This window comes from Glarea lozoyensis (genome assembly GCF_000409485.1).
Source record: "Glarea lozoyensis ATCC 20868 chromosome Unknown GLAREA10, whole genome shotgun sequence".
Taxonomy (NCBI): domain Eukaryota; kingdom Fungi; phylum Ascomycota; class Leotiomycetes; order Helotiales; family Helotiaceae; genus Glarea; species Glarea lozoyensis.
In genome coordinates, this window is record NW_007360984.1 from 2219397 (window position 1) to 2245047 (window position 25651).

A 25651-nucleotide genomic window follows, 5' to 3' on the forward strand; every position below is an offset into this window, starting at 1 on the left:
GTAGATAAAGTACAGCTCCTCTACTGGATTTTGGGAACTAATATCTTTCCTTCTGGAGGAGAAAACTATAGCGAAGATCTCAATAACAGTGCTTGGCCTAGAAAGGAAGGAGCACTTGAGCACTGAGTATACTAATTCGTTTTGTTTTGCTTTGGGTTGTTGGACACGTGGGGGCTGTAAACTTAGGTAATTCGGACTTCGGAAATTAGATTTATGGGGATCTGTTTTCTGCTTTATGAGTATCTTCTTGTAAAAACTTTGAAGACTTTTAAGAATTTGTGACAAGGTCGACGTGTCGAATCGCTTGTCTCGACGACAGTCTATTAAGGATGTAGTCTTTGAACTGTAAACGGAGATCGAGGACTTAGAGGAAAGTAGGTGTCACAGTGGTATGTTGTGAAGTGGTAAAATTCAAGACAGGGAGACTAATTGGAAGAAGACTAGGTCCCTATATCTAATGCTGCTTGGTAGTATGTAACCTATCTTCGCTTTTGTTTTGTTAGTTTCCATCTTATTCGTAGGATGTAAATCACCAGAATGGCCGAGATCACTCGTTTCATAGACAGCATACCACCTACCATTGGCCTAACACCTCCCTTGTATAGTCCTTAGACCTGTAAAGGCAAACTCGACCAGTCATCTCGCCAATCCATACCCTCCTCAGTACGGGGCCAAACGCGACGTAGTACCTGAAGAGTCGGACTCTCTTCTTCAACATCCTGAAGCTTCTTCAGTACATCCTCTCCCGCTCGCACATTTCGCAAATAGCCATTTCGGTCAGCATCATCGCGAGCCTCTCTAGCTCTCTGACCTAGCTCCTTGAGATCGATAACATGTCTTTCATCATCTCGAATCCTTCGCTCAATCAACCACGAGCGACTCAGATGCTCTACAACCTTTGATATTCCACCGCTGCTGCTACCGTTTCCCCAATGACCACCGCCTGTGGTCCACAATTTTAGATACTCTAGCTTTAGACCTAATTTGTTCCGGTTGATAGTTTCCCAGATCGACCTTGCGAGCGTCTCATCCACTGCGCAATTTGAGAGCATTTTACGTAGAGAGCCTTTCGTTAGAAAGTCGAATCTTGGGTAAGTTTCGCGATCGAAGGCGTCAAACAAGGGATCTCTCTGTGAATCGGGGTCGCGAGTCACCCGCCACTCAGAGCAGTCTAAGGTTAGGAAGAGAGATCTTAAGCTTCTTATTTGTCCAAAGGATTTGTAGATATTAGCTTCGACGGCATCGGAATGTGTACGCTTAACCACGAGAGCTAGATGATCTAATACCGGACACCCGGTATCAATTTGTAAGATATGTTCTTCTGTAAACGTAAAGGGTAGTATTAATCGACGTGGGAGATTGCTTGGACCCCATTCCCCTTCACCTGGACGTATAGCTAGCTTCTTCAACGTTTGGCCGTGTCGGGATATAATAGCATCTAAGATCTTGACATCAAAGGAGCCGGATACTGAAAGCTCCTCAAGCGGCTCGAGCAACTTGAAGAAGTGGCTAACGTTGTCGCTATATTCAGGTTTTTCCCTTGACATGTCCACCCGATCTATACCGATCTGAAGTGTTTTGAGTTGTGGGAATGTAAATTCCTGCGCAATCGTGTGGATCGTCTCGCCGTGTAATCTGGAATAGTCATCAAGGCCGTAATCTCCACCTAGTCTCAGATGAACGAGACGCCCGAAGTCTGTGTGTTGTGCCCATGCCCGAATCTCAGAAGTCATACTCCACGACTTTAGCTTCCCTGTTAGGGAAAGCGACGTCAAGGAGCCTATAGATCCTCGGACGAAACCTGGAAGACCTGTCCACTAGAACAAAATCAGTATACTCTTAACTCTTTTATCAACTACTCTGGGGTCAGAGTATTATCTGGAGCTCAAGTATACCCTCGCCCACCGATATAAGGAGATAAAACACGAGGACGAAAAGTGGTTCACATACTGCCTTTCGTGGGCGGTCGAAGTACCGCCGACTCGCCTGCTCATGTGGTCTATTATTTAAAACCTCAACCTCTCTCAGATGAGGAGCAAGACCAGCAGCAAGCTCCATAATAGCTTCTAGATTAGAATCGTCGTCCAAGTTCGAATCTCGCCAACTCCATTCCACCTTGACTTTATACAAACAAGGAGACGTAGCTAGAGCCATTTCATACGGTTCCGGAATCCCTCGGAGTAACGATCGAAACCGAAAGGTAAGATGGTGTAATCTACATTGAGGCTGAAAATTATGAAGGGCGTCAAGAAGGCTAGGAGGAAACTGATTTTTACAATCGTAGATTAGAGTTGTGAGATAGGGTAGTGTGCTGATGAACTCGGCGGCTGGGGCCCATGCTATATCCTCATTGGAACATCTTTCGATCACATCCTCGCTAACCACAAAGTGTTTCGAGAGCCTCTGGTCAGTCAACATATCGCTGCCTAGAATTTCGTCGTGGCCCATTGATTTGGCATAATCGCGACTCTCGTACTCACTCTCCTCGCTGCTCAATTCGTCAGGTACCCTCAATTCTCCTTCAATGCTAAAACATCGGACGTGGCCGGCCGAGTTCGTACGAATGAGAACACTTGAAAGGGCATTAACGTCGCGGTGTAAATCTTCCGGGTTGCTAATTGTGAGATAGACATGTTGAAAGAGTACGGGAAGAGTAGCATCGTGACAAGATTTGTTTACTAATGCAAAACAGTTAAGACTTGGTCCATGCGAATTGTAGAGATAGTGTGCTATTTGCTGAAGGGTTTCTGATGGAAGAGTGTGCAGCTGCTTCCTGGTGTAGTCTGCTGCCATGACTGATAGAGCGACAGCCTGCAGGATGTTGGTGGACTATGATTGCCTCAGCTGTTGGTGATAGAAACCAAAACTGGGGGGAAACAGGATTCTACAAGTTCGGGAATTCGAATCGATATCTGAGAAAAGTAGAAACTTATTGGTTTTGGTAAACATTATAGGCCGCCGCTAACCCACACTCGCATTTTTGATAATGTAAAGTCGTCACATGATAATGCGGCAAAGTTGAGGCGAAGATAGCTACTATACAATTGGTTTAGAATTAGATATAACTTTGTTCTTATTTCTTAACACTAAATTATTGTAATAGAGAGACACTGTTGGTAAGTCTTATACACCCCTCGGTTAAACCCCTTTCCTATCCCGTATATGCAACCCAAAACAAAACTCCCATGCTATGCAAAACAAAAACGAAAATCAGCGCGAGCTGTGTATATATGGGTATCTTAACCAGTACCGACGCGAAGAGTGATGATACAGAAGGAGATAGAGAGGGATATCGTGAGAAGGAAAGGCGTATTATCGTCGTATCCAACTATCCCTCTCCATCCAACTCATCCTATAAGCACTCAACGGCGTCTCGGGCACACTCTCCCTCCCACTCTCCACTCTCCTCTCCTTCCCCTTCGCACTCCACATCACTCTCTCCTCCCGCGCAACCACTCCCTGCTCAATCTCCCTCTGCCGCCGACTCCGTTCACTCCTCGTACTATTACTCGGTCCCACCCCTCCAATTCCGGATATATTGCCCGCGCCGTACGAATCCCACATCATAACGTGGTCTTCTCTGGCATTCATATTCGCTTTCATCGGCGGCGGCGGAGATTGTGGTCGCGAGGCCGCTTGAGGGGTTGGAGGTGGAGGAGAGAATGGTGTTATGGTGGGAGAGGCATCTACGACGCCGAGACCGATGGGGATGGTGTAGGTGCTTAGACTTGTTTTTGTGCTTGCGTCGCGCGAGAGAAAGTCTCGTGGGGATTTTGAGGTGTTGAAGCGTGAGAACATGCTTGAGGAGCCCGTGGCGGCAAGGTTCTTTGGGAGCTGTGCGGGGAGTTCGGGGGTGGAAGTTGAGGTTGAGGAGATGGAGGCGCGAGGGATGGGGCGGACGGGGGTGGAGTCGAGCTGTGGTGTATTGCTTGTTGGACGGAAGGCGGGGTGTTTCCACATTGGAGGTTGCGATCTTGGAGGGGAGGATCGTGGGTTAAAAGCTGGGTGCTGGGAGAGTTTGTGGACGTGGTAGGCGGGGTGGGCGGATTGTTGGGGAGTGTAGGGTGTCGGTGGGGAAATTGGGGTTTCGGTTTGGGTTGTCCAGGTGGGTGTGTCTGGTGATACGGCGGGAATGGGTTGGTATGCTGGGTGAGTTTGAGTTGGGGTTTTGGCTTCTTTTTCTAAGGGTTTGGCGGCTTGGGAGGGGAGGGAAAGGCGAGCGTCGACTTCGACTTCTTCTTCCATTGGGGAGAGACTTCGGAAACTTGGTTGCTCGGAGGGTGTATTATAGCCTGGTTTTGTAAGTATATGATGCTCGAAGCACTAGATAATCTTCATACCTCGTCCATCTCCTGGTCGAAGATGTGTTCCCTCATAATCCGAATTCTGCCTGGCCATAGCATATTCCTTCCCTTCCTTTACTTCGAATGTGGGTATTGAATGACGTCCCGCCCTCTGTTTCCTTCTTCTTAGGAAAAACCAGATCAAAGTTGTAATTATTGAAGCGGCAACTATGCCACAGACTATTCCTACAATAATAGGTGTATTATTTGGTGATTTGCCAGCGGTGTCGGCCGACTGAGTGGCCACTGCTGGTTGTGTAGTACTCATAGCGGCGAGAGGTATTGGAGTTGTATGAACCGGTGTCGTCGCTGCCGGTGCTTGAGGTATAACGGACAATGTAACAACAGTTAAACTTGATGTTGAGCTAGTCGACGACTGTGACATTACGAGACATCCTTTTGATTGACAAGCATCGATTTCGCAGCAACCTCTGTAACCTGAATTTGGCGAGGCGACAGAACATTCATACCAAATCTTTCCAGACGGACATTCATTAGCTCGCTCAGTCAGATCGTCAGTCGAGGGCATGGTGCCCTCCTTATGTGTCAACGTTGGGGAAGCTCACGTAAAGGATGAGGTGAAACTAGCCGGCGAGGATTCGAATCATACAAGTATGATGGGTGTTGGTGTTGCCGTTCTGTGGAGAAGTGTATGCACGGCTGGCCAGCACTGCCAGGACCCGATGAGGAATATCGAGGCAGAAACGTGGTAACCTTTAGGGCGGGACACAGGTAGCCCGCTCAAGATGGGTACTTTGCCAGGGGGCCGGAGTACTGTACGACACTTAGTATGCCATTTCTTTGCGGCATGGTAGCACCAAGGTGAGCTCCATAAGTAGGTGGGTTACTGGGGTGGGATGACTAGCCAGACCAAAATATCCCTTGGTACGAAGTACGAAGTACTTCTGACCTATTCTCACTTCATGGTGGGCCTGATGAATAGCTGGGAAGTTCCTGCATTCAGCCACTCAGGATGACAACCAACGGCTATGTCTCAACAGCGCGAGTTGGGGACTTTCAGCAGACAGAAAGAGACATTGTCTGCTCTCTCGTTACGGCCATTCTGGTTGCTCCGTGTATTACCTGCATCCTGATTGTTTTGGAATAGAGGCAGTCTGGAAAGCCCGGCCAAGGAGACACCTCATATCGTGCTCGCTTGTGCAGTTCAATCCTCCTGTGAGGGGTTGTTTTGCAGCAGCTGGTCGTACACTCCAGGCTATCAGAGGAGAGCTTCGTGCGAGCAGCTTCAGTACAGACTGAGTAGCTTGCAGTACCTCCAGCAGGTCCCTGGACAAAGAATGGGAAAAAAGGTGTGGGTGGGAAGAGATGGGATTCGCAGTCCGGTGAGAGGAAGTTCATCGGCAGCTCTCTCCCCTGGTCACAGAGCCGTGCGGTGTCGTCCGATTTGTCTTGGTCCTGTCTGCTCCTTGTTTACTTCCCAGTGATGTACATAAATACCCCATGCACAGCCTCGCTAACCCTGGGCTCAGGCTGGAGAGCGGAGACGACAAGCGATCAATCTCGACAAGCCCGGCGGAATGGTGACATGAGAGCGCCGAGACTGAGCAAACAATTGCCCGGTTGGTACTCTCAGGAAGCTCAAGGACCGTAAGAAGGCGTTGTCCGTGCCTTTGTGGTGAGAGAGCTCAAGGAATGGCAAGGAGGTCTGCAGGTAACATACAAGCATGGCGGTTGGGTGAATAGTTTTCAATATCGCGAATATTCGTGCACAGGTGACTGCACAGGCCAGATCTAATCTACATTTTGAAGGTTGCGGGGAAGATTTGGAGGGGAGGAATTCTATGCGACCTTGAGTTGACCATTTTCTTGGTGAAGCGAGAACGTGGTCTTTGTTGGGAAGGAATGGAAAGACCAGGTATGTTTGCTGACAGTTAGACTTTGCAAAGAAAGACATAATTTGATTACTCTAATCTTCCTGATGATCTCGAAATATTCCTGAGGAGAGTGCACTAAGCGATTAGCGGTTAGAGATGGGGGATAAGGGGAGGGGCTGTGAAGGAAAAAACGGCATGTTCGGAGCTTCTTCTGTCACTCTCACTCGGTCAGCCACAGGGCATGTTCTTTGCTTCATCCACAGTGGAACATTCATTATTTTCAGTGCATTCTTTTAGCGCTGTCTGCCACGATGATGCTCTTGGAAATGAAGATCATGAGGCTCGAATATCGAGTTCTGGATCATGATCTAAGTCTTTGCGACCTTCGACCCCAAGAGACAAACAACCCATTGTTGTCGAATACAGTAAGCAAAACAAACAACCAACTGGTGAGCCAACCCCAACATTCTGAAGCTTCCCAAGTTCCATTCCAATATGGTACAATTTCAAAGTCTCATCCCTGTGTTGTGTTGGATCGTGCGACTTTCGTCTGCAGTTGCCCGCGAACCCTTACAATTGTTGCGACTGAATACCGCGGGTGTTGTAAATCGCTCGTTTCTTATTCCTTTCTTAGTCAACTGATTTGTACGTTATGGTGGTATTTCCCATATCTCGAGGAAATACAACTTTAAGTCCCATCTCAATCTTGCTCTGCAATGCAACCCACCAAAGCCGTAAGAACTTTCCATTATTCGCATCGGAGCGTATTCATCCACGCCGCGTAATTTCATTCACGAAAAGCCATTTATCTTCTAGCTCCCCAATCAAAAAATCCACATCGTATCAGTACGCCGTGACTATCGCTATTTCGCTTCGCCTCCATCACTAGACGCTGTGGGACTTGAACTTCCAGGCTGTGTCAGCACTTAATTAGAGCCTCATAGCGTGCTCCAGTTAGTGGGCGGCCGCGATTGCAGCCGTGGGTATGCGCGGTTAAAGCGTAATTCACGTCAAATAGCGTGGGATGTCCCTATCTTTGAAGATCTGAGCGTTTTCTAATGTTAGAGGAATTGTCGGGTTTTTTGAAGCCCATGCCATTAAGGTCAAACGTCAAAATTACTACTGATCAGGAGCAATTGAGCAGCAAACAAAAGATCTCACACCACTTTTACAGAGCTGCATCCTCCTTCCGACCTTACGGTACGCTAACTGGCTCCCGCGCAACGAGCGTACTGCTGTCGCTATATTTATCCTATTCGCTTAACCGCTCTGGTGTGGAGAAGAGGATTGACATCGCTGCGCATCGTCAACTTCTGTGCTCGTCACTTCCCCTGCCGTCGGCCGTCTTCAACCTCGTGGGATCCAAATAAAGACTTCGGGACTTACCCAGTCCCGCTAAAAAGAAGAAGGCTGGAAGACGATATGATGACCCAGGACGCATCTCCGATTCTACGAGAGACACACTATCGCGGTACATGTATTGATCCAGTATGCCTCGTTATTTTCGGCCCCAGTCGATTGCCAAAAGCTCAACTCTTGAATCTTCGTCTATCTTGACCAGTTTTCAGGAGCTGTTGTAAGACGGTTGAACTCTCGCGCATTCCATATTGAGTTATGTCGTGTTGATCCTACTTTCTCATCAGCTCCTACCTTTCTTCTCAGCTACCTACCCTTTTCGAACGAGATGCACATCCCACCGAGATTATCATCTTATCAAGATCTGATTGTTCCTCTCGGCTTATCGGTTGTATTTGTTGTTGTTTCAACGGCTGCAGGAAGGTACAAGCGTGCCTCTCGAAAACCACCAATCTGGCGAAGCGAAGTGCGAGATTCCTTCCCATAGATTCGTTGTCAGATGTACATGAGCTTTTGCCACTGGTGTTCGTTTGTGTCTTTCCGGATGTTACAAAGAATCCTCATGATATGCTGGTCGCTTGTTCTATCACAAGATTTGCTCGTGGAAACGAGCTGCACCTCTGATCACGACGGGCTGATACCTGATCCGATACATTTTTAGGAGACACCGAGACGACGATCAAGGCAAGAAATCTTCAAGTTCTGCCCATCATCTTCGGCAGCGGGAGTTATTCATCAGTAACTTCTATTTTGATAAACTCCACATGTAAATCGTCAGACATTTTTTAAATCACTTTGAGCCTCATTTTTGTTTTGTTTTGTTACTCCATTTTCTCGCCCCTCAAGGATCCTCTTCCTCCTGCAAGACAATGGAGAAGTCAGAGCCTTGTGACACCTCAGACTCTCTCCCGTCGCTTTCCAAATTCCAAGCTACTCTAAACTCCCTCAGCATACAGAACCCCACGATATCTCATCTTCCCATCATCAAGCTTCTGCATCGCATCAATCACCCCCTGTTTACTCAATGGAAACTTCTCAATCACAGGCCTAATCCCATGCAACGCAGCAAACTCCAACATCTGCGCAAACACAATCTTCGGCGCCCCAACATTCCCAATGATCTTCCACCCATTCAGCAAAAACCGCATATAATTACAGCTAAGATTCGCCTCAAAATCCGTCACCGTCAGCGGAAAGATCTGCACTCGTGGATGCAAAATCGACGCGTACTGAGCCCAGTCTGGCATCTGCGACGTCGTCACTAGGAGATGATTTATCTTCTTCGGGCTGGAAAGCTCGGCGACGCCTTTTGTGGCAATGAAATGATGAGCTCCCAGTTTCATGGCTTCTTCTTTCTTAGAATCCGTCTGGCTCAAGGCTACCACTTCACAGCCCATTTTATTGGCGAATTGAATGGCTAAGTGGCCTAGTCCGCCAATTCCTACTACACCTACAACATCTGAGCTTTTGAGTCCGAATTCGGCGAGAGGGCTGTAGACTGTGATGCCAGCGCACATTAGTGGTGCAGCGACGTCAGATGGTAGTGCGTCAGGGAGTTTGTAGATGAGTGGTTCTTTCCAGACGGCTCCGTGAGCGAATGAGCCTTGGTCTGAAGCTTGAGATCCGAATTCCTTCCTGAATGGGCAGTAGGCGTAGTGCCCTTCTACGCATTGTTCGCAGACACCACAGACTTCTGTTGTCCAGCCCCAGCCTGCTCTGTCTCCTCTACCTCGGTGTTAGGTTCGTTTTGACTTGGAGTATGGAGGCACTCACACTTTCAAAGACTTCACATCAGGACCAATAGCTTTGATGACACCAATCCCTTCATGGCCTAATACCATATCGACACCGCGAAAGTGTTGATCTGTTCCACAGACTCCCGAATGCGTTATCTCGATGTATACTTCATCGCCGGTAAGTGCTGGACGAGTGGTTGTCGTTTCGACATATTCCTTGGACGGAGAAGATTTGATTACTGCAAACTCGAAGCCGGACATGTTTTTAAGCTTCTGAATATGATTTGAAATTAGGAAGATGATATACGACAAATGTTTGTTGCGTTTGTATTCTTCTCCAAACACTTTCAACTCTCACCCCATTATATACTTCCCTTCTCCCCCTTCCCCCTCAAACGACTCTCATCGCTTTATCCTCTGATGTATGTCATTGCATTGCATTTACCTCTCCCACATACGTACCTTCCCATGCATTTTACTTTCACATTCTGCTTCAATCTTTATTCCAGCCAGTAAAAACCACAATGCAATTTTTGTACCACATCACCAACCTATCAATATCCGATCCACCTATTTCTACTTTGAGAAATTCCATATTCGGTGATGTATCTGGTAATTGACGATTTGTCGGGGATAAAGTTGGGGTTACTCAGCACATTGCATTGAGTCCAACACAGCGGTTTTTTATGATTGGTAGCATTTGATGCAGCGGATCGATTTCATCGGAGATATGATTCGGGCTTTGGTGCCTTGAGATTAACTTCAACATCACCTATCCCATCCAGGCTCGAAATGTACCGAAATCCACATTTTTACCTATTACTATACTCATTAAGAACCCCATGAGCCTGGCCGCATCCGTGAAAGCCCTCATTGGCTCCCACGAACGAGGAAATTTCAAAACAATAAAGCGAGTCGCACATGCAGTACAGAGCCTCCACCACTTCACACATGGCTTGCATATCAAGCTTTTTAGCATATATGGTTACATTGTTTGCTGAAGATTTGAGAAAATAAGGCTGAGACGGGGAGGTGAGCTAGTGACGCGGGGGTTTGCCCTTTTGCACTCCTCTTGCGGAGAGGCAGTTTCTTCATGTTGAGATGTTAAGAGACCAGTGAGCGGGGATGTGAACGGTGAGGCTGAGACACAGTTAAGCAATTACAGGTGCGTATTCTGGCCCTTTTACACCTCACTGCCGAAAGGTAGCATTTTTCATGTTATCTCCTCTCTTAGCACAGAAGCAAAATGGTCAGGCTGAAACAAGTACAAAGACAGAGCTGTAGAAGTTCATTCTGCGCCTCCATACTCAGCTACACCCTCTTGGACCTCATCACATCGACTCTTCCAGTCTTGCATCTTTTTTAAGTCATATCCTCAAGGCGACAACAGCAAACTCTTATACCAGATCCTTTACGCGGAAAGCGTGCTCAAATCAGAATCAACGCCAATATTACTTAATCCAACCTACCAGCCACCAACCGCTATCTAATCAGATCCTTCCCTCGCCCGTTCTTCACTTCCAAATCCTCCCTCACATCTTGCTTGCCAGGCACCAAAAACCTCATTCATCTCCACCACTAACCACTCACTTCCCCATGAACCACGAATCCAGCCACATAAGCTTAAAGAAATGAAACATCCCATCGCAAGCCGAGAAGGAAGTAAGAACATACGTCCCGTGTATTCCTCTTCTCATCTAGGCAATTTGTTTCCGAGATCATCACGGGCAAGTCCGTCAAGACGACTCCTCTGTAAAAGGTGGAGATGATTCCTTACTCGGTACCTAGCGTGTCAAGAACGTGGTGTCGAAGGATTGAGGCACGGGAATTACTGATCTTCGAAAAAATATTCGAATTGGCGAATCAAAAATGCGAGGATGGCTGAGATAAGAATGAAATTCTGACCAATGACATTTTAGTTGGTATATGGGGGCGGATGCGGCGTCGAAGTTATGATGACTTCACAGCCTATCTTTCTTTTTCGTAAAATGGAGGTTGCTATTTTGGTGTTACACGAGGTTCGTTCATAGCCTCTTTGGTATTGATCCTGAGCCTCGTTATGAAATAAGCATAGTTTTCCAAGTCCCCCAAAACTTGCGGGGACATTGGGATACTTTGCAACAGGACTTACCACGTTTGGGGGCCAAACATCCAGTGACTGCGCATTTCACTTCCCCACTATCCCCATCTTTATGTTTGACGTTATTCAGCGACGTACATATTTTGGATCTACCGAGCTCGTGGTTTGGGTACCTGAATCCTGTTTGTGGATCTTTGTTCCTCGTGGCGAGGGAGGGGATTTGCGTTGTAATTCTCCGGATGGGATTAGGGGGTCTTCATGAGTCCAGTGGGTCGGAAGATGCCTGATAATGGGAACAGTTGTTTTGTTTGTATGTGGAGATTGTTTCTCTTGTGTCTTTAGTGGCGATGTTGTATTGATCTCGAGGTTGGGGGTAAAGGAGTGTTCAAGTTCATTCTCACTTCGCGTTTTAAAAGCACTCCACACCGAGTATATGTTGACTTGGGGTCGACGAGATGTTTGTAGTAATCTATCGTGATTATGTATGTACAGGATCGAGCATGTGGAGTTGTTCCAAAGCTAGTGTTGGATTACAAACTATCCAAGATAGTAAAATTATCTAAATTCGGACACTGCAGATATTGGATTTTTGATGCTGCCTCGAAGATTCTGATATAACCATTCTTTTATGGTTCGTCTAGGTCTTTTTATGGCCAACGGCCAAAAGTTACCCATTATACTCGATTACGGATTTCCTGTTTCCTGTTACTATTTTTCTTCATAAACACCAAAAGATCCACTCAGAGAATTTCAGGGCTTGTGTTGATTCTGCTTATTCGAGAGAATATCAGAATTATCCGGTCGTTGACAATCTTACTAGAAGGGTTATGATTGCTGCCTACGAGCAGAGGTTTCTAGGTTACAAGATGAAATGATCGATAAAGATCAAGCTCCTGAAATTAAGCGAGAGATGCCTTTTTATCATTGTCTTTCATTGTCATCGGTGACTCTGGTTATCAATAAAAGCCATTTGGACGTTACGAAGGCATTTCGAGACTATGGAGATTGAACTAACGACGATTCTGGTCATGGACCAATCAAATTTTCGAGCGCCATAGTAATCATTTCCAGTGAACAACCCCTGATGTACTACCGAGAAGCGTCCATATCTATATGCATTGCGAGTAATATTCCCCTAAGAACTTGCATGTATATGGAGCCACACATGCTGTAGGCCCGCTATATGTCTTTCCACCACACTGTCCATATTGCTGAACCGTGCCTCCACTTGCTGGTGGAGTGCTACCTGCACCAACAGAAGTGGTTGTTGAGCTTGTTGTAGCTTTGAAAGTGCTTGTTGAGCTTGATGTAGCTTTCGAGGTACTAGTTGATGTGGAAGTAGCTGTTGGTGTACTAGAGCCTTGACTCCATGTAGGCACATTGTCTGGGCCTGTTGGGATTTCTCCGTTTCTTACACAACCTATTTGAGATGACTGTTAGTGCTGAAGCAAAGCATGGAAGGCAGCTGGATTAGAGGTACATACCCGTTTTAGCTGTAAGAGCTGCAGGACAAGTAACCTGCTTGAATGTAATATCTGGATTGTCTGAGTTGCCAAACCAGTCATATCGCCAGTAACACCCTGCTTTGAGGGCTGCTGGGAAGGCGTCACATTGCGATCGAGATGAGATTCCGCCATATTGTGCTCCCCAACCTGTTGATGGATTTCCCCACTCAGCGGTGCACCCATTGAAAATACCAAACCCTCCACCGGGCATCTAACAAAATTCAAAATTAGCTAAGTATTCCTATTTCATAAGATGGATCACATGTAATCTTACCGCAAGATCAAAATGATTGTTGCCCAGATCACTACCAGTATTAGTAGACTGCACAATCATCTTCTTCCCCTTCACAGCACCACTCGTGAAAGTCAACTCATAACAAGCACAACACCACGAGCTCTCAGTCCCACCCGAAAGTGAGGTTGCTGCGAATCCATATGCCAAAGTCTCGCTCACAGCCCAAGGACTTTGGTTCGAGCACATATATGCTCCTCCATTGTTGCAACCTGAAACCGCCTCGAAATCTGTGAGAGGTTTATCTTGTTTATCGCAAGAACCGACGGGGGTTGAACCAGATGCGAGGGTGGTTTTGCCTTTCCATCCGCATGACGCTTTGCAACAGTCCCAGTAACGGGTTGTTTTTCCGCTTGACTGCGCTGAGGCTTGTAGAATCAGTGGAAGGAAAGTAAGAAGGGTAGCTGCTGGAAAAAGCATCTTGCAAGGCTCTGAAGGAGAAAAAAGGAGTGATCAAAATAATTGCAAATGAAGGGACGTGAGCAAGTTAACAGTTTTCCCTGGAGCTTCTCCACGATCACGGAGTTTTATCATTTGAACATCCTCCACACTTGCTACGGCAAGCTCTTGAATCTATTCCGACGGAGGAAAAGCTACCTTCCATTACTTCGTAAGTATCCATAGAGGTACACCGGCCCGTATCCGAAGCAAATTTGGGACCTGGTGACTTATTCATTTTAACCGAAACGACGAATTCTTCTTGTTTTAGCCACGCAACGAATAAAAAAATCTCCGCGATCAACTATGAATTGCACTTTGTGGGGTATGGCGTGTCGTCAAACTTCTGGAAACACTGGTTTCCAGGCTCTTTATCCGGCGTCAAACAGATTCCACGAGTCTGTTACTCGGAATTGGCAAAGTTTTCGGTTCATGTGCGACTGTGGCCTTGGATCGTAAGGATGGTGTTACCATCGCCGGGATTTCAGGGTACACAAGCTAATAAGTATCGAATTATTCTTAGGACAGCAATTTCCGGCCCGGAAACAAACATAAGATAAAACAATAGTATAAGTTAGAAGTTACCTTCAAAACGAGGTGGTAAGCGAAGGCAACCCTTAAGTGGTACAAAGTATGTACCGGGGAAGCGTTTTTGAATGCCTAAAGCTTCGGTACCGCAGCGTTCGCATGTGAAATACTGTGAACCGTCAGCATTCTCTAGAATCACTCAAGCGAGAGGGGAAAGCACATTTATATTATAAAAAAATCTCGTATCTGATGATCACGTTTTGCAAAATTTGAAGAAAATGAAAACGCTCGGGGATCCATCGGGGTTGTATTGACGTCCCAGAAATCGCCAAACATGCTTCTTTTCTACAAGTTTGAAATACTGTTACAAGAAAGATCAGAAATCGTCTTGGTATATTGTACCAACGATTGACAAGATGGAGAAATACCATGTTTCGGCCCAATTTGGCCAGCCTCAACCCCTCTCAACAATTGCCGAGAAAACAAAGCCCGACTCCGGCATCGCGGAGAAGTCCATAGCTCGTCCCAAGCCCAAAACCACCAGATTGTGCCAATTTATTTAGGCTGGCTGGGCGTATTTTGCGACGTGCAACAGATTATGCGATCAAAGCTTGAATACCATACGCTTTCACGTCTTCTGAACGTTGCATCCGTGGAGATATCTTCCACTCGCCTTGGTAACGGATGCACGTGATGTCATCTCTGGGAGACACAACCGGTGAGGTCGATATCATTGAGAAATCTGTATTTACGATGATTTAAAATGCTTCTTAGGCAGAGTCACAGTAAGAAAAAGGTGGAAATGCTTCCAGGGATGGCAATAGGTTTTATCGTAATTCTTCCATCAGTTGTGCTTTCAACTCTACAAATTTGTATTATGACCATGACAAAACCACAATGGGAAGATACTGTGCTTAATGGGGTGTGAGCGCTGGAACATGGCAAAACAACACTGAATTGACAACGTCAAAGCGCCTATCTTTTGGTACTCATTCCTACGACTTTCGCCTTTGTTTAGAGGACCATGCCCCTGTCATATACGAGGGCAGATTCATTGTGTAATGTGATATCACAGCTTCAGTTATAGAATATGATTGCAACACTTGATAAACACCGTATGTGCGTTTTAGTACCCTAAATTTTAATGGTAATAACCAGAGATCAATAAGTAATAGTTCCCGAACCTCAAAAGAGAAAAAAGCCAGTCAACTTCTATCAACCTTGCGAAACAGGGCACACCACTTAGCAGGAATTGAATGAGATATATACAATCTTTCGATATCAATCTACATACGCTCTTGCTCCTTTCCTGTTTAATCATATATCAAATCCCTTCCACCACATGTCTTCTGGAGCGAGAGGATAGATGACAATGAAACGCAATTTTGCCAACTTATCTGCATCTATTTTAACAGATGTAACTTCAATAAGATATATTCAGGTGTTCTTAATGACAGGAGATAACCCCATACCCCATTACTGCCAAGTTATTGTCGCTGAGCATTTTGTTCATTGAACACACAAACCCACCATCAAGGCTGACTTAAGGTCTTGCTAATAGTACGTAATATATCTAAGCAACTTACTGCTTTTAACATATAACGATTGTTGCGTCTGCTTTTCCGTTAGTTGGTCTGCTGTCTATCTTGAGTAACAGCAAAGTTATCATATGCAAGATATGAAATACTTACTATGTACTCTTTGAATGTGTCGCAAGACATCAACGAGCCAAATGAATTCACTTCACAAAATCCGTGAAAATCTGTGATACTTTATTTATTGACCTACATTTTTCAATGCCATGGGGCGCTTGAGGTGAAGTGGTTGGGATGTTGGGCATCACATTCCGAGCGCTAAGGCAGAATAGATAGTTTTCAGGAAATTTAGGTGACAGATATTCACTTTACGGAAAGTTACATGAAAAGCAATTCACTTTATTGTAGCCCTCGATGGAAGGTCTCGTGGAAGCGCTAAATTAAGCGAGGACCAGCAGCGACCTCATAAAGATCGCGTTGCAACCTCCACAAGTTCATTGCCAACCAAGTCGTAAGCGACCACAAAGCTGTCAGGTGAGTTTAAGGCTATAGTAGTATCTAGCCGCTAAAACTGGGTGGTTTGCTTCGTTATTCCTTATGTCCATACTCCTTACACCATGGTCACGGGTCATTCACCCACAATCTTGAACGTTTTGTTAGCTAATTTTTATCTCTCGATAGGATAGAACATCAACTACTATGGTCCCGTCATGCATAGCCACTGGCTCGTCGACCCAAGTGTCTTCCTCCGGCCCAACAGATCTGGTTAACTCACCCTCCTTCGGATTTGAAAGTCTCCCGGCCGAAATACAATGCGAGATACTACAACATACCACCGATCCCAAGTGTCTGTTCAGTCTTATCACAGCATCTCCAAGATTCTTCCAAGTCTTTAAACAATTCCGGACACGCATTATCTCTGAGATGGCCCGCAACTATATCTCCTATGAACTTTTACCCCTCGCCCTCGAAGTACATGAAAGAGGAAAGGTACGAGGGGAAAACTTAGATTGCAACCAAGTTGAAGAGACTTTGAATAATTTCCCCGATGATTTACCTCTGCCAGTAGAACACTTTTCTTTGCAAACTTCCATCGCCCTGCTACGTTTCCATAGACTTGTCGAAAAGTTTATGGGAGAATTCGTTGCTGAACGGCTCGAGATCATCGAGGAATATCTTCGTCCTGACACCTCTTCAAGCACTACCCCAGTCACGTATTCGTTGACGGATCCAGAAAGGGCACGATTATCACGAGCTTTCTACAACCTCGAACTTTATGGACTCTTGTTTCCCTCGTCACGTCCTGCCCCCATATTGATGGACCTTGAAGCTCAAGCTGCAAATTTCCTCGGGAAAATGACTGCAGGACAGAGAGAAGCAGTTTTATGTTTGCGAATCTTCTTTCTAGAACGGCTTAGAATGTTTGTCAATCAATTCGAAGACGACTTCATGGAAGAATACCAGACTCTTGAGCCACATCCATTTCATCAAGACCCGCTGAGTAGGTGGGAATCAAACGACTGGTTCTTTTCACACCGTATGTACCCTCAAGGACTAGATTTATGGCAGGAAGATTGTATTACACGAGGCCTACATATGCTTAGTAGGATGTTCTCTGCTTCTAATTCCGAGGAAAGGCGTGAAGTTGCCGGTAACACAGACATCCCGCAGATGACGATGTCTAGGTGCTTGTGTATACTCCTAGCATGGAAACGTGCTCAAACCCGAAATCCAGAAATTGACTTGACCGAATCAGAGCATGCTGGTGAAAAGAATGACACGGTTATATTATCTTGGGTTAAAGAGGCTCGTAAACGCAATGGTTATTATCTAGATGAGCAAGAAATTGAGGGCCTGCGAAGATGGGGATATGTAATTTGGGACCATCGCCGGTTAGAGGATCTTGGTGTCTTGAAACGCTGGTATGTTGAAATCGCTAACCCAATCCCCCCAATTAGTATGTTTGAAACTAACTTCTGCTTTGTGTGGGATAGCGCGCTGAATGTTGCAAGGCGTTGCGTGCAACATCTAGATCGAAGAAACAGAAATTGCGTCGAATTCTGGGCAAGAGATCTGTGTAAAAAGTGGGCTGAGGAGGGTTTAATACCGGAAGATTGGGAGGATGTGCCAGATGGACCTTGGAACATTTGTTATCTGGAGTAGGGACCAATAAGCACATGTTATCACGCTTCTGGTGGACATAACAGGTTCCAAAATACTCTCGACATGTATTATATTGAATCAGATAAATGATACCATTCATGATAAATAAAATAAACTGATATCTTTCGAACCTCATCTCAAACCATGCTCAGGTTGAAGTACATATATCCTAGACCATTTGTTCAACAAGTAGCGTGTTCAATATCGGAAGCCGGCGCGAAGCTTCTACACGGGAAGAAAAAGCCCTCTAGATCTAGCTGGATGCATCTCATGATTTTCTCCTTTCAACGATTGAATCTCGTCTAGGGGGGGATAGAGATCCAGATTCTAAAATCTTCAACTCTTGCTGCACATTTGAACTCCTCAGTACTTTGATAATCTCGAACCCTCTGGGTAGACTCTTCAACAGGCAGAAAATACTACGTTTGAGAAGTATTGCGGAATGAGTGTTATCGAGTGTATCGCTTTCACGAAAATACCATATTATTAGCTAGGAAAAGTACATCTCACCCTCCCATTCCCCATGCTTCTCCCCAAGCCTCCCTCCCCAACTCACAACTCTACAAATCTCTTCCACAATCCACATCCAACACATCCAGAAAACCTCGTCCCCATCCATCCTCATTCCCCCAAGTCCGGTACATACAACCGTAGATTCCCGACAAAAAAGCACAGATGCACAAGCACTTTGCTTTTTGTGGCGTCCTCATGATTGTCACGCTTATTTCCCACGGTCTGGGAAATTGATTTTCGGGTATCGTCTTGGTGAGACAAATTTTCGTTTGTACTACATGAGGTTGAAATGGAATTTTGTGAGGAGTTGGGGAGATGGTGGGAGATTTGGGGGATGTTGTTATTGCAAATATGTGTAGTTTGGGAGTCAAGATTCTCGAGAACGGGTTGCACATCCAGAGCCAAGATCACAAAGTTGGTAGTACTACACGCCACCTGATAGGGCTGAGCTGAAGACGAGCATTGGGGGTGTTTTAGCGAACTCTGATTCAAGAATGTTACATAGCGGACGATCATGGCGTTGCTTCGAAACGGGTGTAATTTTGTGTCATGACTCCTTGCAGAACTCCAGAGTACATCCTCTAACATGTTCAACACCACATTGGTTTTTGTTGTCGATGGGGTTCGGACGATGTGTGGTGAAATGTGAAACTGATCAAGACTACTCATAGATTGAGAGTTGTGGTGTCAGAATGGCTTGTTGTAAGCGTCATTGATCTTTTGGAAAGCAATATTGTTAGCTACGTGATCAGCTCCTCCAAAGGCCCCTCAGCGAAGGGAATCAAATCGATCCAATATGTATGTCGAAAGTTCGCAAAAACTGTCGATGTACTAGTTTATCAAGTGCTGTTTGAGAACACCACACCAGGACGTGTGGCGCGTTCAATCGGGTAATGAACACCGAGATGGCTGAATGCGGCTCCCATGCTGATGGAAAGTAGGTATCAGTACTGCTTGACACTCAACCAAATCGCATCCTCAGAAGGACCGAAGGATGTGTCTACTGTAAACAGAACGTGATATCTCCCCACCTGCATCAACAGCACCAATGTGGGGGTAACATTACTGTCACGCATCTTCTGGTCTAGGCCTCGGCAGTTGAATGGTTTCTTCGATTCCGCGAATTGGGGGCCATGATATGATTTCAAGTCTCGGCGATTCCGAATCGAGCTTCAAAACGGAGCATCACTTCTCTGTATTTTCTGAGAGTGAGTGAGAACACGTATTTGAGTCCCAGCGATGTAAGTGTAATCGATAAGAGATGGGACATTTCCATTGGAGAATGGTACGACGGAAGGTCTCACATCCGCTGGATAAAAGCAAGTTGTCGGAATCTTGTGATACTTTGACGAAACGGGACGTTGTAGAACGTCAGTCGAAACATGATATCCTCTTCTTGACCTAGGAGGATATCCTATATTGGGTTTTTAATAATCTTCATATGATAGAAGATTTTCTATTTAATCGCTTCAATTGGAAAATGTAATCTGTTCGACTGTTATCATCCTTGTGCGCCGCGAGACTGCATAGTATTGAAGTCAGCTACTCGATTACTGGAATGAAAACTGACTCGAAATTTGCCAAACCCAATCGCAAATGAAGAGTGAATTAGATGACCAAGATACTGGAATGTACTCGAAGCACATCAAAACCCAAGATGTACGATGATATTGCTTCTCGGGGGCAGAGACATCGCGAACCCACCCTCTTGGTTCAGGAAATAGTTGCGATTCGTCTTCTCACCGTTGGCTGAAGCCAAGCATTACGGATGAACGCCTCGTGTCAACGTGTGTGTGCGATCAGTGAGCAAACAACCCTTGCGGTGGCGTCCATTATCGTCTTTTGTGCAGCTGAATATTGAAAATCATGAGATGAAAGGAGACGATGGAGGCCAGCGGTGTTGTCAAAATGGTCAAGCCGCCAGAAGCGAGAGACATTCGCTAGTTGCGGGGAGCACCCCCAGCTTGTTTCAGGGGTCAAATTGGGGTCCGCGAAGGGTTGATCCCAGTGCAACATCATGCGATCCGCAGATTTCTGGTTGTGGGCGTTGCGGTTTTTGGGGATTTGGCTGGCGATTTGAGAAGAGCTATGATCGTAGAATGATCAAAGTCAGTCCTTAAATCTCTTAGCCAAAGATCATCTTCTTCGTCCTAAAATCAGAAGGATTCTACGCTGTGAAGTTAAGCGAACCAGCCGTAAACAAACGGACAAACTCCGTATCTTTTGCTGTACTCCTTCGGGGTGATATCTGCAGTAAAGGTACATGTGTACGAAGAGGTTGTGTTGTACTCGTACCTCCGAACAAAGAGGTCTAGGCATTTCAAGACTGCCAAGTTGACAATCGAGGGCACACCTCGGTGAACTCTCACTCCATCAGATCCATTCTCAACCCACTCTCTTCACTATTAGCCGGTCTTCATCCCTTTCTGGCGTTGTGGAAAACCGACAACCGATTTCTCTAACTGCATCGAGATTAAACTCAACCTTGAGTGAACATCATCTGCAGCCTTCCTTTGCAGCTCTCCGGATCGCGAAGAAGAGGCTTCCTGCTTGCATCTTTTTGTACTCTTCCCCGGATGTACGCCCAACGGTGTACTTTCTCAGACATCTCGATCGTATCAACGGGACGGGTTAGTCAAGCAACGGTTCTTCTGAACACTGGCCCTGAATTCACACTCAGACTGGTCCAAACTTTTCAGGGCAAGCTTGGAGGATTAAATTACCATTTCCATGCGTTGTTATTGCCTGTGCTCCCATGTCTCTCCCTAGATCCCCGCCCAATAACAGCCCCGGACAATGTCCCCCGCTCCACGGTGGTTCCAGCTTCAGATTGGGGAGCCAATGACAATCCCAGTGGCCCACGACAATCGGCGACCTTCATCCAGGCCTCACACCTTATTGCAGTGGACCTGCTGTTCCCAAACCATGCTGTTCTCCAGCCCTTTTCAGCACTTTGTCCCCCCATCGAACGAAACAGCACAAGCAGATCGCGCGAAGAGTGGGCAGCGCGACGTTTGTTCAATGGACGCATGAGGCAGAATCTGAGCTTTGCATTCACTGCTTGGATTTCTCCGTTTCCCTTTCAACCCACCCAGTACAATCGCCAGCTCGAAACCGGTAACGCTCCGCACACCTTCTTCTGGTCAAGACGGAGACCACCCGTCCTTTTTTCAGCCTCTTTCTCTACTAATCATGTACCTTCTCACCCGTCTCTCTGACGTTGTCTCTAAGACATCGGACTTTTAATCGGTGGATGGGCATCGTGAGATTGCTCGAACAATGCTCTTGCCTCGAGTCGTCGCGGCTGCTCTGGCATTGCGACAAGTGATTATTCCTCAGGACTATTGTCAACCTCAGTGTCGTGAGTTCATCTTTACCTCTGTCTTTTCCGCCCAAATAAATGCTGACGTTACAAAGCTACTTGCAAAGATAATATAATAGCTTTCGACAACGCAACGTCCTGTGTGACGGGCTCGCCGTTTCTCGCCAATTGCGGTGCCTGTCAAACCTGTGTTTTATATTACTCGATATACAATGGCACTGTCCCTTTACTCGACGAAGTCATTAGTACTTTATCTGCTCAACTCGACCGTTGCGACGACAGTCCAGTGAAGGCTGAAGTGTCTGCCATCGCCTCGCAAGTAGCGAGGATATCGAGCTATGCTGCGCTGGCGACGAAAACCGAGACTTCTTCCTCAACGATAACACCGGCAGCCACCAATAGTGTCGATAGTGGTAAGTTCAACTAGAGCTCTGTTAGCTTCTCCACTAATGGTTCGGTAGCCTCCCAAGTAGCAGATACCACCTCTGGATCCGCTACGAGCACCGGCTCGCCAGCAGCCACGAACACATCAACGAGCACCGCAGCCGTAGGGCCAGGACCAAAACTAAGTCAAAGTTGGATCGCAGGACCCGTAATAGGATCAATATTAGGAATGGCAACCGTATTCGTAGTAATCTACTGCACACGCCGGAAACACATCCGCGAAGAATGGGAATTAGGAAACATAAAAGAAATCCCCGACGAAGACCAAGAATCCACCCGCCCACCACCACCACCACCGCCCTCAGACGACGCCGACAAAGCTATGTTACACGGCGACTGCGTCGTCCCCAAGGAGATGGCAAACACGGAAATCATCCCACCGGTCGAGTTACCGGCGCTTGAGCCCGTGGGCATGGAACTCCTCACCCCAAGGAGCGCAACGGATAATATGGAGAAAGATTGGCCGCTACCGATCTCGCCGCTCCCGGCGCTGTTCGCGATGACGGAGATTAGAGATGAGAGGACGGGTGCGGATTCGCCGAGACATGATACTTTTTACCATGCGTGAAGGATTGATTTATATGGGATGAACTTTATGATTATAACTGAGCGTGTCGCCGGAGGGATATTACCCAGGCGTATATGGCTTGTCCGCAAGCGCTGGCTAGGGATCGAGATTTTTCTCTCCTGATGGCTGGGCTTGGTGGTGGGGGATGTCGGGTTTAATGTCACCGCGGTCGATCTGAGAGGGTTGGCTGCTGGAAACCATATTGGTTGACCTGGACGATTGTTGGGGGCGTGGGAGAACAGCTTAATTGTTGTGTGGTTAGCTGGCAGTGAATCGCAATGAACTGTCTGTGGGGGACGGAAGATGTAGTGAACGATGAAGTAATTTGGAGCTTGACTTTTTCAAACTCCCACGCAAAGAATTGCAAAGGCGCCGAAGATGGCGGAAGGTATATTTACAAGTAGCGAACGAAATAAAGTAAAATTATAACATATATCACATAGTTTGGATGCTCATCATTACATGCCTTCCTCCTATTATTACATTTGTTTCCTAGCAACCCAAAAACACGCTCCGCCCAACACCGATCTACAGTAGTTTCGCATAAACTTCCCCCCCAAAGATCACCATCAAACACCAAACAATCCGTCCAAACCCACAGACACAAATCTAAGACATGATCGTTGTAGATCTGATACTGGAATAGCTTGTTTCGCTATGCTTACCAGGTTTGGGGGTTTGGGGAATTATGCTTTGTGGTGTTTGGAGTTTGGAGTTTGGAGTCTGATCGTTGGTGGAGGAAAGTTGTTTTGGACTGGGAATGGGGATAGAGAGGGGGATGGGGATAGAGAGGGGGATGGGGAGAGGAAGAGTGAGAGGCTTGTGAATAAAATTATTTCTAAGGGGGGAATTTGGGGTTGTGAATGATGATGGTGTTTTGTGAGGTGATATTTTCTTGTGGAGAGATGGGTGAAAGATGGTTAGTTTTGCGTGTGGAATATGGAAGGGAGAGACTGGGAGGGTGTGATGGTGTGGTATTGAACTTTGAATTGGAAAATGGTGGGTTGGCGTTTAGTAAAGGAATTGAGATATTGGAGGTTTTGGGGAGTGATGAAGAGGACACAAAAAAGAAGAACGTGAGGGGAAGGGGAAGAGTTGAGGTGATGGTGAGTTGATATTTGTGGTTGAGATAGAGTTGTTATCTTGGTTCTGGGATGTTAAGATATTGAATTGAATGGTCTATGATGGCGTGGCACTAAACTGTATAGCAGACGTATCTGAATATAGGCACGATTTTTGGCTTATCGAGGAAGAAAGAGGACTAATCGAGTGTCCCCCCTTTCCGCCTCGCAAGGCCAACTAAGGTCTACCTAACGGACTTCAGTCTCTCCACGAAGCCGCGGGGATTTTGAGATCAGTATAAATTCATTCGAAACCTTGTGAGAACTATGATAGTATTTATCGTGCGAAGCCTGCCCATTAATAACTCTACCCACGTTGACGAATTTGACCCCAGGATTTAGCTCGAGATACGAAGCCTTTGTTATCTCGGCTGTAAAGCTTGTGACTAATGGGATTTTGAAAAAGATCTCTTCATTCTTGCCCCGATGGTACCATACGTCCCTGACTAACCATTAAAATGGCGCAAATCCTCCTTTTTATAGTGATTTGTTGTCTTCTCTTTTTCAGTTTTGAGGAGAACAATCAAGAGCCACCAGATGGGACAGTCGACATCAAGCAGTTCTACCTATTGCTTTTGCGCGGTCTGATAATTGCTCTACTAATTGTATGGAAAATGGCGTCTGGTAAGTGACAAATACCGAGTTTCGACACCGGACCGAAAGCTTTTGTTTAAGTAAAGCAAACCTCTGCTCGGTGTTGAGCCCTTGAAACCTAAGTGAATGCTAAGTCGTCCCGCTAATGTATGCTAGTGTGTAGAAGATACAGAGCAGTAACCTTGAAGCAAGGTGGTGTCCCTTTTGGTTTTGTCAGTAAAGTGAAAACACTAACAACAAAGGCATCATGAGCTTACCTTTTGACTTTTTGATTTACATGTGTGACCACGATCGGCTAGCCTTCAGACCGCGGTTTTGTTCGGACAGAAAGCATCTTTTTGTGCTCAAAACATCGCGCAGGTAGGGCTCAAAAGCCTGTTATCGTACTAACGATAAGTTTGTAAGGTTTAGTGCTCTCATTGATTTTCAGACAATTGAATGTCGTAGAACAATGCCCGAGACTGATAATATAAAGTTAAACCAATGCAGGAGTTTCATATCGTTGTCCGTTGGATCTCATGTTCCTTCGCGTGCTTGATCAAGTCTCTTCTGCGAAAGAACCCTCTGCCTCCTACTCTGGAACAACGAGGTTCATCACATGGAAATAGACTTTCATTGTGAACTTCCCGCAAGTGCTGTGTCAATTGACTTCGAGTACGCAACTGACTACTGGCTGCCTTGGGACCATCACTGCAGCTCTTATGTGTACACAAAATCGACTGCTCTTTTCTTTTTCTCGCATGATGATTTGAATGTTCACTGTGCGAGGCCGAGGATGGCTTGTCGGTGTCAAGAGATTCCATGTGATGATAGCCCTTGAGATGTTGGGTCAGATGATCGCGACGACGAAAGGCTGTGGTGCCTCTGTATTTGTGGCAGTGAGGACATGGAAAAGTACTTTCAGGCGAGGTTCTTGATTGTATATGTCTTTCTAGTACGTCGAGTCGAGAGAATCCCTTGCCGCAGAGGCAAATATGTGGTGAATGGTTTGTGACTTTTGAGTGCTGGTATAGTGCCGTTTTTGTTGGGAACAAGATATTGCACTCATTGCATTGCTTATCAGATTCCGTGGAAATGGAACCGTGAAAGCTTATGCTATCCTCAGAGGTATTTGGAGATGAAGATGCAGATGCATTTGATAAAGAGTGTTGAGCTATATGTGAGCTTGCACCAGAAGACATGGAATTATGGGGTTGACTGAAAGTTCGTCAATGTCTCTCCCCTCAAAACAAAATGGCGATGGAATATAGTTTGTGAAACCACACTTACTTTTGGTTT

At 46.1% G+C, this 25651-nt stretch overlaps 6 protein-coding genes across 6 annotated transcripts; 2 read left to right on the forward strand and 4 right to left on the reverse strand.

Annotated features, from left to right (window-relative positions):
- Positions 1–608: 608 nt before the first annotated feature.
- On the reverse strand, positions 609–2793 carry GLAREA_05755 (uncharacterized protein; the record flags this gene model as incomplete). Its single annotated transcript, XM_008079044.1, has 2 exons — positions 609–1817; positions 1951–2793. 2 exons carry the CDS (start codon positions 2791–2793, stop codon positions 609–611), a joined length of 2052 nt encoding a protein of 683 aa, XP_008077235.1.
- Positions 2794–3312: 519 nt separating this feature from the next.
- Positions 3313–4872, reverse strand: GLAREA_05756 (uncharacterized protein; the record flags this gene model as incomplete). The annotated part of the gene is made up of 2 exons (XM_008079045.1): positions 3313–4292; positions 4341–4872. 2 exons carry the CDS (start codon positions 4870–4872, stop codon positions 3313–3315), a joined length of 1512 nt encoding a protein of 503 aa, XP_008077236.1.
- A 3597-nt stretch (positions 4873–8469) lies between these two features.
- GLAREA_05757 (GroES-like protein) lies at positions 8470–9531 on the reverse strand (the record flags this gene model as incomplete). Its single annotated transcript, XM_008079046.1, has 2 exons — positions 8470–9259; positions 9308–9531. The coding sequence occupies 2 exons, from the start codon at positions 9529–9531 to the stop codon at positions 8470–8472; spliced, it is 1014 nt and encodes a 337-aa protein (XP_008077237.1).
- A 2928-nt stretch (positions 9532–12459) lies between these two features.
- GLAREA_05758 (Barwin-like endoglucanase) lies at positions 12460–13567 on the reverse strand (the record flags this gene model as incomplete). The annotated part of the gene is made up of 3 exons (XM_008079047.1): positions 12460–12770; positions 12835–13066; positions 13130–13567. The coding sequence occupies 3 exons, from the start codon at positions 13565–13567 to the stop codon at positions 12460–12462; spliced, it is 981 nt and encodes a 326-aa protein (XP_008077238.1).
- A 2780-nt stretch (positions 13568–16347) lies between these two features.
- On the forward strand, positions 16348–17811 carry GLAREA_05759 (uncharacterized protein; the record flags this gene model as incomplete). The annotated part of the gene is made up of 1 exon (XM_008079048.1): positions 16348–17811. One exon carries the CDS (start codon positions 16348–16350, stop codon positions 17809–17811), a length of 1464 nt encoding a protein of 487 aa, XP_008077239.1.
- A 3792-nt stretch (positions 17812–21603) lies between these two features.
- GLAREA_05760 (uncharacterized protein) lies at positions 21604–22658 on the forward strand (the record flags this gene model as incomplete). The annotated part of the gene is made up of 3 exons (XM_008079049.1): positions 21604–21685; positions 21742–22059; positions 22108–22658. 3 exons carry the CDS (start codon positions 21604–21606, stop codon positions 22656–22658), a joined length of 951 nt encoding a protein of 316 aa, XP_008077240.1.
- Positions 22659–25651: the final 2993 nt, after the last annotated feature.